This window comes from Thamnophis elegans, chromosome 4 (assembly GCF_009769535.1).
Source record: "Thamnophis elegans isolate rThaEle1 chromosome 4, rThaEle1.pri, whole genome shotgun sequence".
NCBI lineage: Eukaryota > Metazoa > Chordata > Lepidosauria > Squamata > Colubridae > Thamnophis > Thamnophis elegans.
This window is the reverse complement of record NC_045544.1, coordinates 51,033,704-51,052,628: the sequence shown is the minus strand read 5'-3', so window position 1 is coordinate 51,052,628 and position 18,925 is coordinate 51,033,704. Positions and strand designations below refer to the sequence as shown.

General features: G+C 34.5%; 1 protein-coding gene across 4 annotated transcripts in view; it reads left to right on the top strand.

Moving 5' to 3' along the window:
* SHPRH (SNF2 histone linker PHD RING helicase) overlaps positions 1 to 12,956 on the top strand; it is a 61,723-nt gene extending 48,767 nt beyond the window's left edge. The window contains exons 19-29 of one of the 4 annotated variants that reach the window (XM_032215404.1): positions 11 to 73; positions 463 to 688; positions 1,923 to 2,066; positions 2,993 to 3,094; positions 5,305 to 5,376; positions 6,895 to 7,083; positions 7,528 to 7,620; positions 8,083 to 8,169; positions 8,445 to 8,623; positions 9,641 to 9,721; positions 11,679 to 12,956. In XM_032215404.1, coding sequence (XP_032071295.1) covers positions 11 to 73; positions 463 to 688; positions 1,923 to 2,066; positions 2,993 to 3,094; positions 5,305 to 5,376; positions 6,895 to 7,083; positions 7,528 to 7,620; positions 8,083 to 8,169; positions 8,445 to 8,623; positions 9,641 to 9,721; positions 11,679 to 11,775 — 1,333 coding nt within the window. In that variant the 3' untranslated portion in view covers positions 11,776 to 12,956. Of the gene's footprint in view, positions 1 to 10; positions 74 to 462; positions 689 to 1,922; positions 2,112 to 2,992; positions 3,095 to 5,304; positions 5,377 to 6,894; positions 7,084 to 7,527; positions 7,621 to 8,082; positions 8,170 to 8,444; positions 8,624 to 9,640; positions 9,722 to 11,678 lie in introns of those variants that run through there. The other 3 variants (XM_032215403.1, XM_032215405.1, XM_032215406.1) reach the window with 3 other exon arrangements.
* Positions 12,957 to 18,925: the final 5,969 nt, after the last annotated feature.

Genomic DNA, 18,925 nt, shown 5'->3' with positions numbered 1-18,925 from the left:
GTATTTCCAGTTGCGTCTTTTGTAAAGCTGATGAATTGTTCACAGAATATGAATCAAAACTCTTTTCGCACACGTAAGCTTTCCTTTTTTTAATGACAACATCAAACATCCAAAACTAATTATTAATCAAAAATTGATAAAAAAAGGCCTGTGTACTTTCTGAATTTTAGTGCTGCAAAAAAAAGGATGCGTTTTTTTTAGAAACTATTGTGCCCTTTATCCAGTTGTAGAGCTTAAATGAATTGCTTTCGGTCACTGTGCTTTTTGAAGAAGGAATTATATTTGGGTATGGTGGGTTTGTTTTTTCAGATAATGAGATCACATCATGTGTTCTCGTGCCCTTGTGGCACCTCTTTCCAGTTAAGAAAGTGTATTTTGTTTTGTTTTGCCAATATCTTTGTTTTTATTAAGATGTATGGAATCTTCAGATATGATGACAGCTGTAATGTTTTTGCATTAAAGTGTAAAAGGCCAGATGGCGATCTTTGAAGAAATGATAGAAGATGAAGAAGGCCTAGTTGATGATCGTTTGCCTACCACCAGTAGAGGTCTCTGGGCAACAAGTGAAACTGAGCGCTCCTTGAAAGCGATATTGTCTTTTGCCAAAGCTCATAGGCTAGATTCCAAGGCAATTGAAGAAGGCAACATCTTCTTGGAACTTTTTGAAGCATGGAAAAAGGAATATAAGGTAGAACAAGAAAAATAAATCTCGGAGAAATCTTAATATAAAAATAGTTTCCTGGTATCAGGCATGTGGACAATTCGAGTATAGCCTGAAATTATATATTACTATAAGTAAGCTGCAAGACACAAGATTCAGATTAACTTTATTACATAAGCCATTGCAAAACACTAAAAATGCTCGTAATATATAAAAAAGTAATGAAATAATAGGCCGTTGTATATTGTGAATTTAATCAGGTGTTAATTCATTAGGTCCTATCAAATTTTATTGATGGTAGAAAACTTTGCCACATTTAGAGAGATAGATGCGTTCTCATCTGAGAGTAGGTATGCTAAACAATAAATCTAGTGTCCAGGATAATTTGTTAATAGCAGGCATGTAAGGCAGAGATGGATGTCTATATATACTTGACTTTTTAGAATAATCCTATTGCTCATGCATCAACTTGCTTTATCCAGTAAGAAATAGTTGTTTGGAATGGGAGGAACTTGTAAGGAAAGAATGTAAGGAATTTGAAACTGCTAGCATTAATCAATATTAATAGTGGGGGGAAATTTCTTCATTTTTGGTTGTTTGAAAATACATAGGAGAAACTGCTAAATATATCCATGATATATGTACAGTTATCTGTTTGATTTCCATGACATGTGCTGTGTATTATTTAAGTGTAATTTATATCCTTAATTCCTGCATAACGTAACAGTATCATTTGAGATTAAGACATCAGGTAAAGTGTATTTCTTCCAGTAACACAATACCAAAAAATTCATTATGGAAAATTGAATGCTCCAAAACGTTCACTAACTAATAATCTGAGTTATGAGTTATGTGCTAGATATCTTTAAGTAAGATGTAACTTGTCCCTAATTCGTATTTACAAATGGGACATAATTGCTTGGATTACTTCTCTAGGTGTTGCAAGGTTGTATTAACATCAGTGTCCATGTATGTTAAGGAGATGTGTATCTGGGTATGTGTGTCTATATATGCACATAAATATGCACATATATGAATATATTCAGGTAGAAATTACTGGAAGAGATTTTTTTGCATAGTTTTATTGTTTTCCTGTGTTCTTTAGAGATGGAATTGCTTGTCCAGCAAGCAGAGAGGGAAACCTACGTTACTGCTCCTGTTATATTTTCTGACCCTGTTATCATAGAATCTGTACAAATGTTATGTTTTATTGAAGACAACTTAAAGAGTTTTTTCCTGATCAAAACAATTGACCTTTCAGTTGCTTCATGAATACTGGATGGTCTTAAGAGACCATGTCTCTGCCATTGATGAACTTGCTATGGCCACCGAACGCCTCAGAATGCGTCATCCAGAAGAGCCGAAACCCAATCACCCTGTTCTTCACATAATTGAGCCACATGAGGTGACGTATCTTTATACTTGAGAAGCTGGAATATTGCTTAATAAGGTGAATCAGTTTGTAAAGCATTGAGTTGGGGCTAACCTTATTCAATAGTGAGGGCTTTGGCACAAGTTGCTACTTAACTTTGAAAGATTGCTTCAGTGGATCTGAAGTGACATTTTAGTTCAAAACTGCATAGCCCTAATGATTAGCAGTCATTGCGGGCTACAATCTGAAACTAAAAACCACTAACATTCCACACTGTTACAGGTATACCTCAGAGATATTTCAGGTTCTGTTTCAGATCATTGCAATAGAGTGAGTCATGACTTTTTTGGCTCCCCATTGTGTATAAAAGTTACGTTTATACTAAACTGTAGTCTATTAAATGTGCATTAGCATTATGTCTAAAAAAGTACATACCTTAATTAAAATGCTGTATTGGTTAAAAAAAATGCTAATCATCATCTCAGCCTTCAGTCATAATGATTTTGCTGCTAAAGAGTTGTAAAAAAACACATCTGCAAAGTGCAATAAAATGAAATATGCCTGTATTTATTAACATTTTTTTAAACCAAATCTTGCATTATAATGTTGAAAGTCATATGCTTCATATTTGTTTGTATATAGTAGATAGGTTGCTCATCGGCCTTAATGGGTCTTCAAAGTTGTTAACAATAAAAATACCATAAAATAGTTCAAAATTAAATCAATTTTAAACTAAAACAGGAGGAGCAATAGTAAGACAATCATGTCATATAATGTATGTCAACACTCTTCTATCCATCTGAACTTCCTGTTTCAGGCAATTGATGGAAGTTGAAGGACAGAATAGTTTTAAACAAAACAGATATTTGTTAATTAGTGATAATGCTAGAGAAGATAGCATTCTACAAAGTTTTTTCACAATGTAATAGGAGATTTTTCAAACCACACTTGGTTTCTAGGTGGAACAAAATAGAGTGAAACTTTTGAATGACAAAGCAGTTGCCAAATCACAGCTCCAGAAGAAACTAGGCCAGCTACTCTACCTCAATAATTTGGAAAAGGTAAGATTGAACTTTCCTGAGTTTACGTTATATTATCGCCTAATACTTTGAAACATCCTTCCCCTGCCAGTGTGTCCAGATGCATTGGGTTTTATATTTAGTTGGTATGATCCTATACCTGTGATGACAAACTTATGGCATGTGTGCCACCTGTGGAGCCATATTTGCCAGAACGTGAGCTGTCAGTTCCAGTGTGCATGCACATGCCAGCCAGCTGATTTTCTGCCTTCCAGAGGGCCAAGGGAGACCGTTTTCATCCTCCTCAGGCTTCAGAAAAGCCTCCGGATTTCTTCTGGTTGGCCCATTGGTCCCATTTTTTGCCCTCCCCAGCTCCGGAGGCTTTCCTGAAGCCTGGGGAGGGCCAAAACTCCCCCTGCGCGGGGGTGGTGGTCGTGCAGGCATGCACAGGTGAGGGATGATTGCATTGTGGGTGTGGAGCACACGGCACATGCTATCATGTGCACACAGACAATTTTGGCATGCATTTACAAAAAGGTTCGCCATCACTGTCCTATACAGTTTCCGGCCATAAACTAACCAAAGACCAATAGAATGGGAATGCATGAGGGTAGGAGAAATTATTTTGAAGACAGGATTTTCTCTTGAGAAAATTTTCAAGAGATTTTCTCTTCATGGATTTAAAAATGTTTAAATACAGTGTCTGCTAGCTGTTTTTAAACAGCACGAAAGCATTGCTTACAATTGTGAATTCACTAGGATCGTGCCAGCAAATTCCAGCTTGCCTGGAATTAGCAATAATAACTGCTACTAGAGTTTATTTCAAGTTTGCATTGCCTTTCAGAGTTGTTATCTAGTTTAAGCCTTGATAGTTAATGGTCTTCAATATTTCTTGTTTTGCTAACTAGAGAAAGAAATTAAAATAATCCGTATGTATTTTAACCATCTTTAATAATATATAAAAGAATGATTGTAGCAAAAGAAAGCAAAGGTAGCGCCAATATTAATAGGAGCTTTGGGTACAATGCCAAAACAATTGGAGTCCCACTTGAACACAACAGCTATTAACAAATTCACCATCAGTCAGTTGCAAAAGGCAGGTTTACTTGGAACAGGTTAATTGTGCAACATATCTGTAACACCATCAAATATCCACATCTGGTCATCCCAGATGCTTGGGAGAAGGACTTGATAGATGAATAGAAATGCCAAATTTAATCTGAATATCTGCCTTACTGTACATCAACACATAATTATAATTGTATATTACAATTCAATATTTTATAACTACAGAATAAAATTAAAATATTAAAATAAAATAGAACAGAACAAGACATTATAGTGTATTGCAATTTATGTGGACTCATCGATGGATGGCCAGCCTGCCTAATTTTTCAGACACTATAATAGCTATATTACAGTTTAGCTATATTACAGTTGAGTTATAAAATCCAGACACTTAAGAAAAGATGCACATATTTGGTTTTATTTATTTATTTTATCAAATTTCAAGGTCATCTGACATCTTGATGACTCTAGGCATCTTATAAATAAAAGCAATACATATAAGAAAGAACATAAACAACAATAAGAACAGAACACCAACTATAAACCAACTATAGTGGAAGAGGGCTCCACAATCATTGTGTCTCCAATTGTCCCTTTTAGCAACATTCCAGAGAGCAGATATTGCAACACAATAGGCATACTTCCAAGGTCCCATAAAGTGGCATTGTTTAAGTGCATGCATCATTTTGAGTATACCAGGTAGGCAGAGATGAGATACATAATATTGGTTCTTGCTCAATAGACACTTGAATTAAGGTGAATTTAAAAACACTTTATGACTAAATTCAAAGAGGTATAGTTTCATTTTCTTTAAATTTAAATTCTTTAAATTACCTTTCATATCATCTCTGAAACATATTTATAAGGTCATCATGCTGACTCTTAAGTGAAATTGGCCACTGTATTTTTCATACTGTAATAGGCTTTCAAGCTGTACTCCTATGAAATCTTTGCATTCAAGTTTGCATATCACTTTGCATTCAATTTTTAGTTCTATTTATATCTCTTTTGATCCATCTACATTTTATTTTTCTGAGAACTGTGTCATTTGATTATTGTGAAATAACATATTTGATTCATAAAAATGAATAGTATTAACATCAAATTACTTAATTATTTTAAGAAAAAAATAATCGAGTTTTTTACTTTCGCTGTAAAAATGCTTTTCTTTAATGTTCACATAGTCTCAAGATAAAACAACTGGAGGAGTTAATCCAGAGCCCTGCCCAATTTGTGCACGCCAGTTGGGAAAACAGGTAAAATTCTCCACCGTGGCTTTTTAGTAGATAATTTAGTTCATTATTGGCATATGTGAAATAATTTCCTTCATCAACAATACAAAGCTGTTGTCCTTCGAAACAATCCTATATGATTATAGTTCTGTATTTATTTTTTAAAATGTATTCTGTTGGACCATGTAGCTGCCAAACATAGAATGTTTATGCAAAATGTTGCATCCTGACATTCTCAAGTATTATAATTTTAATTCAGAAATATATTTATGTTTCTATATCTGTCTCTTAAAATTCTGAAAATGACGATTGAAGTATATGGCACTACCTGATGAAACACCAGGCCGCTGAGCAGATATCATAGGCATTCATAAAATGTCAGTATTATATTAAAAAAAATTGTCTTTTTTTATAAATATTAAAGGTTGATGTCAACATAAGTAGCTTTTTATAAAACTACATAATTAGCTGTTTGTTTCTTCTAATAATTGCACATTTTACAAGCAAAAGAAACCTTGGCTATAGTTTTTCAAACTTATTATTTATTATTTATTTATTATTAAAATTTATATGCCGCCCAATCCCGAAGGACTCTGGGCGGCTTACAAAAGGAGAAAAGAGAGAGAGAAAAAAAAAAGAAAAAAAAAGACAGTTTAAAATCACAAATCCACATGCATTCATTCTAATCAGGGCTGGACCTCAACAATGAGGTCAACAGCCCCAGGCCTGCCGGAACAGCATGCCGGAATTGAATATTGTAGCTAAATTCCAGTTTCTATATTTCTAATATGATAGAAAAAGAAGACTTCTACAGCAAATGCATGAGTTGTATTTAAATAAATTTAATTTAAAGTTTCATGAAATAAATGCAAAATTATATTTTTCCCTGGAAGTTAATTTTTGAGCCTTCATGTCATTCTAACAATGGGTGTCCACCCTGCCTTCCAAATGAAAAACCCTCTCTCAGAAGTTTGATTATTTTTTCTTTGTGGTGTTTAGATGTTTATGTGTATAGTACACATTTCTCTGTTACTCATCCCATCATACTTTTATATGACTGCACTGAACAATAAATGTATTTGCTTATTTAGCTTTTAGTTATTAAACTTATATGCCATGCATCTTGCTATCTGAAGCAACTCTTGGCAGCTTACGTAAAACATATAATATTTTACTATAGTAATATAGAGAAAAAAATAGAAATATAAAACAATTATCAATATAAAAACAGATTACAAAATATTAAATATAGACTAAATATCATGATTATCATTAAATATCATGGAGAATCAAAGAAATCCAGGTCTTGTATTTCAGTCATTTGCAAGATTTCATTATTTTTAATGTGGTACTTAAATCTGAGTGAAAAAACTATCATTAGGCACCTAAGCACCTACCTGTTCAGGCTAGCTGATTAATTTAAAAATCTCATATTTATGCATCTTTTCACTTTTAAAAAAAACAATTGAGTAGTCCTTTTTTAGTTTTCTTGTTGGTTTATATGAATAACAAATACATATTTTCTTATTTTTCTCCATTTAGTGGGCAGTGTTGACATGTGGACATTGTTTCTGCAATGAATGCATAGCTATTATTATAGAACAATACAGTGTTGGCACCCGCAGAAGTTCAATCAAGTGTGCCATCTGCAGGCAAACAACTTCACATAAAGAAATCTCCTATGTCTTCACAGCAGAGACCTCAAACCAGGACGATGATATACCTGTGAAGGTAAATTCGATACCAATTATTGATGATTTCATTAAGAAAAATTTACAGTTTATTTATTTGGAAGTTGGTTTTGTGGAATTAGTAGTTTCCATAACAATTTTGTGTCAAAATATATGTTATCCAGAGACAATTCTCTGGCCTTCCAAATGGCAAGCCATTTCATAGGATGAAATTTATTTATTTATTGTAATTCATTAAGTTATTCTAGTGCTTAATTTTGGCATCCAAAGTAACTAGACATGTCAATTGGCTGGATCATGTTCATGGGAACAGTTCATAATAACTTGAATCTCAGGTCATATGTTTGGGTGTTTCCTGGTATACATGAATTGATATGCTATAAACAGTATTGTAAAACACATAATACATAATGTTACTTTGCAATTTTGGTATGATCTGTACTGAATAAATGAAAACGATTTTTCATTTCCTTTCTCTTGAAAGGGAAGCCACTCAACTAAAGTGGAAGCTGTGGTCCGAACTCTAAAGAAAATTCAATTCAAAGATCCAGGGGCAAAAGCTCTAGTTTTCTCAACGGTATTTCTAGCATTTAAAATTATAAAAGATCAGTTTGTAAATGTGTTATTCAACAGGGCTCTTAAGTATTAATAAATGAAATGAGAATTGATTGAAGCTAAATCTGATGAGCATTGACAACTGTATATTTGGCCGTACTGCTACTTTATTTTTGAAGAAAGCTCCCATATCTCAGTGGCACAGTGGTTAGAGTGCAGTACTGCAGGCTACTTCTGCTGCCTGCAATTTTCCAGTTCAAATCTCACCAGGTTCATGGTTGACTCAGTCCTCCATCCTTCCGAGGTGGGTAAAATTAGGACCCAAAGTTGTTGGGGACAATATGCCGACTATGTAAACCTCTTAGAGAAAGCTGTAAAGTACTGTAAAGCGGTATATAAGTCTTAACTACTATTACTATTGCTATCTAGTACAACTATCCATCTTATTTGTAGTATGTAAACAACTTTCTTTTATATTTTGCAGTGGCAAGATGTGCTTGATATTATTGCAAAAGCTTTGCATGATAATAATATGGACTTTGCTCAAATCAATGGAATTCACAAATTTCAGGTATTGATTTCATAATTGTTATATGTTTTCTCCCCCCCTCCCTTCTAATACTAATATAATAAGAATAACAGACATTTGTACTAAAGTAATTCATATTTGAACTGGTGAAATTAATTTAGTTTCTAAAGTAACTATAATACTGTAAATTAAAAGGAAAAAATAAAGATAAATAAGATATTAAGTTGTACTGAAAAGTGGTGAATTTATATTTGTTCTCTCCCCTCATCCAACCTTTTCTTTTGCTAAAATGATACAACAATATTTTTATCTTCCAGGAAAACCTCTCTGCATTTAAATATGATCCCAAGATCAACATACTGCTTTTGCCTCTCCATACTGGTTCTAATGGTCTAAACATAATTGAAGCAACCCAGGTACTGCTGGTTGAGCCCATATTGAATCCAGCACATGAATTACAGGCCATTGGCAGAGTGCATCGTATTGGGCAAACAAAGTATGTTCTAAAATCTGATTTTAGATTTCATAATGGATATTATGCAATTATTTTGCTTTGTATCAGTTGCATCTTCTGGATTCCATCTTTCTTACCCTAAGTAGTTTAACATTAACATGAATGTATGGAGAATATCTAAGGTATTAAAGCCGTTTTAATATTAAGGCATCAAAGTAAAAAGCAGGAGACTGTGAGTTCAAGTTCTGTCTTAGTCATGAAAGCCAGTTGGGCAACTTTGAGCCAGCCACCCTCTTGCAATCCAACCCACCTCACAGGCTTGTTTTGGTGGGGAAAATAGGAGGAGGAAGGTGTGTTGAACATGTTTGCCTCCTTGAGTTATTTGTAAAAATAATATAAGCAGGATAAAAATAAATGAATAAAAATTAACAAAATTACCAGTCTATAGATCCTTCAAATATAGTTATTTTTATCTTCCAACATTCACACAGTAACCATGCTTTCTGGTGAATTCTGGAAATTAATCTCTACACGCTTGGAAGACATCTAAGCTATGGAAGTGTGATTTAGAATATCATCTTATCTTAAATAAATATAGTTTGCACTTGTTTGTGCTTATGGGTATTTCTCCTTCATGAAATGTCAAGGAAAACGATATCTTTGATTGACCTAGAAAAAATACTGTTCTTTTCCAGTTGGCAGGTACTGTAACTACAATTAGCTATGTCTTTGGATTGTTAATTTAATTAATGGAACAAAATACATTGAAAATAGGTCTGGTGCTTTTTTAAAAAACAGCCCTTCCCTTTAATATAATGACTATTTCCTGTATATCGTTTTTTAAAAAATATAAATATAATTGAAACTAGTTAATTTGATTTTTTAATAATATCAACTGATTCTAATGTGTTCTTAAAATATGACTATTAAAACCATTAATTAAAAGGGTTAAGATTGTAAACTCCCTTCTAGTAAATAAAGCCTTTGGAGCTCAGTAAAATTTACTTCTGAGAAATATTATATAATAATTTTTGTTAATGTTTTGTTTTCAAAATGCAGACCTACCATTGTTCATAGATTCTTGATTAAAGCAACAATAGAAGAACGTATGCAGACAATGATGAAAACTGTAGAAAGGAGGTAGGTAAAAGTTGATAACCAAATTGTTATTCAAATGTGTAAGTGAGCCACCCAATATGTAAAATCATGTAACTGCAACTCTGTAAAACACACACACACACACACACACACACACACATTCCATGGAATTAAACAGGAATGGAGATGTAGAATTATATCAGGAATTAGAATTATGATAAGAGAGGCATTGTCCAAGAACTCTCAATTGCAGGCATTTTCAAATTTTGAATATTCTTATTGCAAAAAAAATCTGAAGCATAATGAAAGCTTTATTCAGTGAAAATGTCTCAGATTAATATAGCAAATAAGAACTGGACTTTGCTATAACCTATGATTGTGAAAGTCCATAGAAATTACCTTTGTAATTTTGGACTCTCAAGCTACTACAACTGAATCAATTCCTGAAATTGATCTTGGAGGCTAACTTTCCAAACCAAAATAATTTACCTCTTAAATCAGTTATCCCATTTTTATTAGCCAAATTCCCAAGAATCACAGAAGGTTCTATGCATAGGAAGTCTATATAAATCATTACAGGTTCATTGGTTATTTATTTATGGTGATTAATTATTAGGATATCTTTTTGAACCCTCACAAATACACTCTATTGCCAAAAGTATTCGCTCACACATCCAAATAATCAAAATCAGCTGTTCCAATCACTTCCATGGCCACAGGTGTATAAAATCAAGTACCTAGGCATGCAGACTGTTTTTACAAACATTTGTGAAAGAATGGATCGCTCTCAGGAGCTCAGTTAATTCCAGCGTGGAACTGTGTGATAGGATGCCATCTGTGCAACAAACCCAGTCGTGAAATTTCCTCACTCCTAAATATTCCACAGTCAACTGTCAGCTGTATTATAAGAACGTGGAAGTGTTTGAGAACGACAGCAACTCAGCCACAAAGTGGTAGGCCATGTAAACTCGTCCAACATCAGCGTGTGACCTCATGAATGCGCTTCTGGAAGAATGGTCAAAAATTCCCATAAACACACTCCTAAACCTTGTGGACAGCCTTCCCAGAAGAGTTGAAGCTGTTATAGCTGCAAAGGGTGGACCGACGTGATATTGAACCCTATGGATTAGGAATGGGATGTCACTTACAGTAAGTTCATATGTGAGTAAAGGCAAGTGAGTGAATACTTTTGGCAATATAGTGTATATTTTTCTGCTTTTAAAATACTAAGGAATGATACTTGGTTATTGTATGGCTTATGTAACATGGTATAATCAAATCTCAATGTCTATGGAGATTCTCAGTCATCCAAATCATGGTTGTCCCAAAGGTTTTTGTTTTTCTTCTTTTTTTAAAAGATGTTTTGCTTCTCATCCAACAAGATTCTTCAGCTCTGACTGGATGGTGAGGAATGGAAGGAATATAAATCCTTCCATTCCCCACCATCCGGTCAGAGCTGAAGAAGCTTCTTGGATGAGACGTGAAACGTCTTCAAAGAAAAACAAGAAAGTCCAGTTATCTCTTGAAAAAGCACAGTTGGGAGAATCAAATATCAACTTTTTATTTTATAATTTTACTTAAAAATTAGATAAAATGGGATTGGAAAACAGTTTACCATTTCAAACCTAAATAACATCGTAAGTGCTGTTTTTGATAACCTGCCTTTTCCTCTGATCATTATAAAATAAACCTCTAGTGCAGAGCTAAAAAGAGCCAAGGTGGCGCAGTGGTTAAATGCAGCACTGCAGGCTACTGCTAGATCAGCAGTTCAGCGGTTCAAATCTCACCGGCTCAGGGTTGACTCAGCCTTCCATCCTTCCGAGGTGGGTAAAATGAGGACCCAGATTGTTGGGGGCAATATGCTGACTCTCTGTAAACCGCTTAGAGAGGCCTGAAAGGCCTATGAAGCGGTATATAAGTCTACTGCTATATAAGTGTATTGTCTGTTTCTCAATCTTCTTGATTTGTTCTCTTCCTTTTTCTTGTTTTGTTTCCAAAGTCATTCCAATTCTTCTCTGAAACAGTCGGAGGCCTCTGTGTTAACTGTAGCTGATTTGGCAGATCTTTTCTCAGAAGAAACTGAAGAACTCGAATGAAATAATCTATTTCAAACTTACCGAGGTTGGAAGGGGTCCATGACTTATCTAAGAGACAAGATAATATGAGCTAACTGTCAGAAATTCCGGTAGCTGTCACAAACTACTCATTCATTTTAGGATGAAAATACGAGTAAACAATTTAAGTTCTGTGATCGTGAATTTCTTCAACATATTATTTTGGTGAATCAGAATGCACTTTATTTAGAAATTAATAAACTATGACTTTGTACTTCCAAGGAACCTAAGAACCGTAATCCATCTTGATTTGTGGAAAAAAAAGTTAATTCCATGTAGTTTGTTACATCAGAAAATATATTTCAAAGCAGTGGGAGCAAATAAATGGCATCATTGCTTAGATGCTTATGAGTTTTACTTAGAATTTCTGATCTAAGAGAGTTAAATAAGATGCATGTATTGTTTGTTTCATCAACATGTTTGATTAAACATTGAAGAAATAATTCTTATGGTAAGGATATTGTCTTCATTTTATTTTTTACAGTTAATTATTAAAATAAGTTTCAAAATAAGCTGTTACCTTTTTGAAGGAACTTCTAGTGGTGCTCCCATGATATCATGCAAGTAACAGAGTATCATGCAAGTAACAGTATCATTTATCCTTAATCTGCTAATCTTTAGATACCATTTTAATTTTTATAATACAATAATATTTATGCTATGATATTCCAATTTAGTTTTTTCTTGTTCATAAGCTTGCTGTTAATGTGCTCTTTGTAAATTAATGTCTTTTGTATGAGCTTTGTCTTAAAATGATAGCTATACATATCTGTTTAGATATGTTCACATTTTTAAAGATTCTTACATTTGTATTGTTTTGTTTAAAATTTGAGAATATGTATTCTGTTAAAAATGACAATGCTTCCTCTTGCATTCACTTTAATACGATTGTAAGCAAAGAATGACAAACTTGCAAATTACTAGTTTTATTGTGTTGCTCATTCAGTTTTACTAGCAAATTTTACTATTAGCCATTATTAGTAGACATAAAAAGATAAATGTATCCAAACAGTGAAGAATTTAATGATAATAAAACTAAACTCATTGAAATTTCATATGAATGTTTTAGAAAGTATCTGTGTAGAATACTCTTACAAAATTGACAATTATGGATAAAGACAAGGATGCAGATTGAAAGTAAAATTTGAAAGCTGAAAGTTTCATTGTGGATATTTTATGTTGCCAAGATTCGTTCCTGAGCATTGCCCTTAACCATGTTTGTATTTATTATGTATTACTAACTTGGAGGCCTCTTTCCAGGCAGAAAAAAATAATAAATATTTTTAAGTAAAAGAAATATTACGCACATATGCTGGTACATATGGGATATCAAGTTCAGTCCCATTTTTTTTACAAGTTTATCTATTCAGGCCCAGTGTGTTAGTGGTTACATCCATTTGTTCAGTGACCATTTCAAGTTATAACAGTGCTGAAAAAGATGGGCTTACAACTAATCCTTGAAGTTCCAGTCATTGCTGTGCCCCTGCAGTCATGTGATCATGGTCCAAGTGCTTGGTAATCTACCTATATTTACAACTGTTGCTGCCCTGGCTAGCATATCTTCATTTTTTATCTGGCTACCCTCCATTGGGCTTGCCAGTGCCAGCTAGCCTCAAGCCCTACAAAGAATGGGCTTTATCAGCCATGTGCAAGGCCTCGCTGCCACCTCTCTCTCTGGCCACCTTGGAATTCCCTAACCTACCAGGCATCCTGGTCACGCTTGCGGGAGGCACCGTGGAAATGTCCCAGCCTCACTAAGCAGCAGGAAGATTGCCCCAACTGGCATTGGTACATGCTGTGGTACAGAAGACTTGGGTTCTATGGACCCTTCCCTTCCAGCAGGATGGCAACATTTGCCCATAATCCCTAAAGTCTGCCCTCCTGTAGCTTTCACCTGTAGACTGTTTCCCTGGGTCTCCCACCTCTCTCCATGTTGCAGCCATATGAACTCAATTAATGACCTGCATGATTCTGGTGTTAACGATTGCAACCAGGCCTTCCATGATTACCATTGCTAAGTGATGCAGTCACATAATATTCTGCTTTACTACTTCATTGCTTAGTAACAGAAATTCTAGTCCCAATTGCCATCATAACCCAATGACAATCTCTATTGACCTAGACATGACAGCAAAAGGTTGTTGCATCTTTATACCATTAGGATTCTTTGAATGGGGAAGGCTGGTCCCTCCCTCCTTTATGCAGAAAATGGACAGTGTGATGTATAGACATTGAGAACAGCCAAATCGGAGGTGGTATTCAGCAAGTTCTGATCAGTTTTGAAGAACTAGTAGCGGAAATTTTGAGTAGTTCGGAGAACCGGTAAATACCACCTCTGACTTGCCCCACCCCATCTATTCTCTGCCTCCCGAGTCCCAGCTGATCTGGAAGAAATGGGGATTTTTCAGTAACCTTCCCCTGGAGCGGGGAGGGAATGGAGATTTTACAGTATCCTTCCCTTGCCATGCGCACCAGGCCATGCCATGCCACGCGCATAGAGCTGGTAGTAAACATTTTTGAATCCTGCCACTGAGCAAATACATTTAAAAAATAATAGAGCAAATATAACTTATTTGCATTTTTAGATTTGTAACCTTGAACACCATTTGATTAAGCTGCCTTTGCAAAATTTGATTTGCCTGAAATATTTACTCTTGCACATAGTGAGCAGTTCCTGTCTTTTAAAGTGGGAATAAGTGATTTAGCTATTGGACTTGACAGGAAGACAAAAAATAGATGGCAAATCTGAGTTATCCCACGATGCCAATAATTGAATCTTCCTATTTTTGGAAACATATTCTGGGACTTGTTGGGAACTGCCCTTGATTTAGGGCTGGATTAGAGATTCCCTGGGACTTAGTGGCTTGGCAGTGTGTCCTGGGTTGCTAGAGCTACAGTTTGTTTTTGGATGGTATGTAAACACAATTTTAGTACAACTAACTTTTCAGCTGCTTACTTTTAATTATTGTAAAGTTTTTAAATTACCAGTTTAATTTTTTAAAGGAAACGTTTTAACATCTAGAAGAAGTAATGTTCCAAAACCTGGAAATAACATAAGCTTTCTCCATCAAACAAGCAATATTTATGTGTTTCTCATTTATCTTAACTACAAGCTAGCTAGGTCAGTTGTGACAAATGTTTCTACCATTTCAGGCAATCTGAAGACTTGGCTAGCAAAGTATCCCTTCTCAGTAGAACCAGCATTTTCTTCCTTTTTTGGTTGCCTGGAACATAAAAGCTGTTTACAAGAATTGTCATGTACTATTAACAGAAGCTAAAGAAGTACCACACTAGAGTGAGGGGGCAGGGATGGGTGAGACAAGGATATAACTTTTTCCCCCTCACTTGCTCAATTTGAGAAAAAGAGTAGATGATCACACTTCATAAACTGGCTGTTATGAAAACTGCATTTTAGAATTAAAATTGTAAAAAGAGTGAAATACTTTTGAGAAAAGTATTTAGCACAGATACACACACACACACACACACACAATCAAAGAATTTCTGTCCTGCGTTTCTACTGTGCTTCAGTCCAGCAGACAATGCCAGCTGGCTGTTCATCTTGGTTTTATGGAAAATGCCGATAGACAAGGCCAGTATAAAGTACTACAGAAATTCAACAGGTCTTGTGTTGTTTAAACAATTAAATATAATTGTTATTTGTCCAAATTAAATTCTATCTTATTAAGATCATTTCAAGAGATAGAGAAGTTTGGTAATATATTTTTCTTTATATTTTTGTTTGGTACAATCAATTCATTCAAACACCTTAAATGTGTTGGAAGTTGGGATATCAGCAGAAGTAGAAATAGGGATTCATTTACTTATAGATTCTGTAAGAAGGAATTTTGAAAAATCTCTTCCTCCCACCGTCTCTCTCGCGCTCCCGCCCTCTCTTTCCTTGTGCTTAGTATTCTAGAAAGAACACTTCTTGCCACAAATACATTCTAGAATTCTTCATTTTAGCATTAGTCTAGTTTTATTTTGTTTTACACACACATACCATCCCCCACACAAAACCAACCAGATAGTCAAAATCTTATATTGCAGCTTTTTTTTCTCCCCAAAAGACTGGGCTACACTTTCCTGCACCAATATTTTTACCTTGCAATTAGATCATCCTCATTAGTCCAGCCTCTTGTGTTCTATCTCAGACCTTTTAAAATGCCTACCATGTCTGCTTAGAGAATTCTAATTTTATTAAGGCATGCTTTTTATGAAGACTGTTCTTTAGCAAGACTGCTTATAACCTTCAATCTGCACTCAAAATCAGGTTGCTAATTAGGGCAGAAAGCAGTTCAATTTTCAATTGTACCATCATCTGAATAATAGCTCCATTTTTTTCTATGATTTTTTTAAAAAAATGGCAGAATTACTGAGATTTTTAAAAACAATCTTTTATTGATGTTTATTTTATTTTCCTATGTCTCCCTCCTGGTCATCAGTGCATTCTTCTTTTATAATTCAATGGCAAAATCTAATCTTCCACAAGATAGAAATGTGATAGTTCAGATTAGCTATTTCTTTTGATAATTTTGTGTGTCTGTGTGTGTGTGTGTTCCATTGGAAGTGGTAACATCTTTTTTTTAAAGACAAGACATGTAAAAGGCTAATGATGCTGCAGATAATATAAATTACACTTTCAAGCTAATGGCTCAGTGACATTCAAGAGAATTTAGTATGTAAGAAGTTAACTGATCCAGATTCCATGAAGCTACCAGTAAAGGCAAAAATTAGTCAAAGTACATTAACATTATTTCAGCCTGATAAATCTACTTCTTTTGAAATAAGAACCAGTTTGGTCTAGGGTTTAAGGCATCAGGCTACAAACTGGGTGGCTCTGATTTTTAGTCCAGCCATAGGATTGAAAGCTGGCTGGCTGGCTTTGGGCCAGTCACATACTCTGCCTCACAGAGTTGTTCTTGTGAAGAAAATAGGAGGAGGAAGGAGTTTAGATATGTTTGCCGCCTTGAGTTAATTATAAATATATTAATGATGGGATAAAAATAAATAAAAATGTTCTGAATTTGACTGTACGTTCATCTTGTGAGTGGTCATAATTAGTCTTCCTTGTTTGTATGTATTATGGGATTGGGTGGGGAATAGATTGAGATCCACTTCCTTTAATAATGTTAGGCAAATGTAGTATTTGGGAAAGCTTGAGCTATTATGCAACCATGAAAAAAATAGAGGCTATTTTAGGCAAATGATGCTACAATCGTTTTTTCAAACATAACAACTTTAAGGTTTATGAGCCTCAATATTGACCAAAGGGTTCTGGGAATTGAAGTCCACACATCTTAAAACTTGTCAAGTTTAGGTGGGCAACCTAGAGTTATAATGCCACATAATGCCAAAGGCCTAGCATTCCTTGGGCCAACAATTCAGATTCCTGGCAATTATATATTTTCTTTTCTTAGTCTTTTGTTGCTTGTGAAGTAAAAAGCAAAAGGGTGTAAAAGAGAAGACGGAGAAGACATTTATTTTGTTCTGCCCTTCTAATTTATAATAATGGATCATTAAGAATGCCTGCCCTCATTTTAGTATGTCTGATCTTGAAAAAGTCACATTTCAGCACCCACAAATACATTGATTACATTGCACAATGATAAATAGGCTGTTAACTGCTTTATTGATGTTCATTTTTAAAGCATATTTTTCTTTGAGGTGCTCTGATCTGCATCTTATTGATCCAGAATTTCATGGCTCAAAAGTAAGAGACCTCTATGTGTTCTGCATTAACATCAACTTCACAGATTGTGGAACAAGAATGGTAACATCTATATAACACTACTGCAGTTTTTGAATTGTTTATAAACTTGCTCTCTATGCCTCATTTGTTTTCCAAACTGCTATGAAGATCTTCATAGTCCTATAAGCATTTAATTATACATGAAGTTAATGAGTAATTGTTTTGTAACTTAATTTTGAAAAAGGTGAAATCTGGTCTTTTCGAAGTATTTTTAGAACAGCAACAATATCAAAAGAGTTAAAACTTCTAAGAACATATGGATAACTTTTATGAGGTGTGCAGTTTACCTTGCTGTCTGTTCAATACAAATGGAACATAAAGCATCATCTACATGGGTGAAACTAAGATGTTTAAAGAAACAGTGCAGTTTTTGTAGAGTTGGGAATTTTAACATTTTAACTGTGTGTGACACCTATTTTGGGGCCTATAGATTTTTGTGCATTTCTTACATCAAAATACAATTGGTTACTGTACTGGAAAAAATTGATGGAAAGTACAGATGGGCTTAGGTTATTTACATTTAGGGAGCAAAACTCATTGCTCCATCATTACAGGACAACAGGTATATGCTATTACTTCTAACCCTACCCATGAAAAAGTGAAATATAAGATTATTTCTGTGCTTGTGTAGTCTCTCCCTTGTAAATCACCAGATACCCATCATACACCAGGAATTGCAGAGGAATTGATCACCCATTTTCCCCCACAGCTGCCCTGGAAATATAACAAACCTTATGTGAAATTGGATACTACCCCTGCGATATAGCTATCATAGAAATCACAGTCCATGTTCTTCTGTATTGCCAGTCCTACAGGAATATTTACCACTAGTTATTACCACTTTTATTTAAATTTCCAAGGCAGTCTGTTAACTGTGATTTTCTGTTAAATAATCCAGAGAAATTTCTTTAAAAGTAGCAAAATTATATACTAATAGTCCTCATTAAGGAATAGTTTTCGTTCATTTTACTGATTGTACTTTTATTGGTCAATGACTGAACTAAAGTTCTGTGTCCTTCTCCCTTCCCATAAAGATCTGGTGTGATCAACCTAGAAACAATATGTCATAACAATTTTATGCTATTCAGAGTTGCTTCAAATAATTTTGATAATCATATTTTACTAGTACAAATGCACACTATTTTTTTAATTTTCCACTTAAATTTTGAAAACTTTATGGAGACAATTCTCTAGCAGTTAAGATCATTTGTTTGACTTGGGGTGCAGAGTTCTACAGCAATAGCAATGAATGCTTTAAAAATCACATTCAATATTTATCTGTGTCTTGCAATTTTCAGCTTTAGTTGCAATTTGGTTTGAAACCTCTTGATCTACTCCAATAAAAGATCCCATTGGTGACGTTCATTATTCTTTCATTCA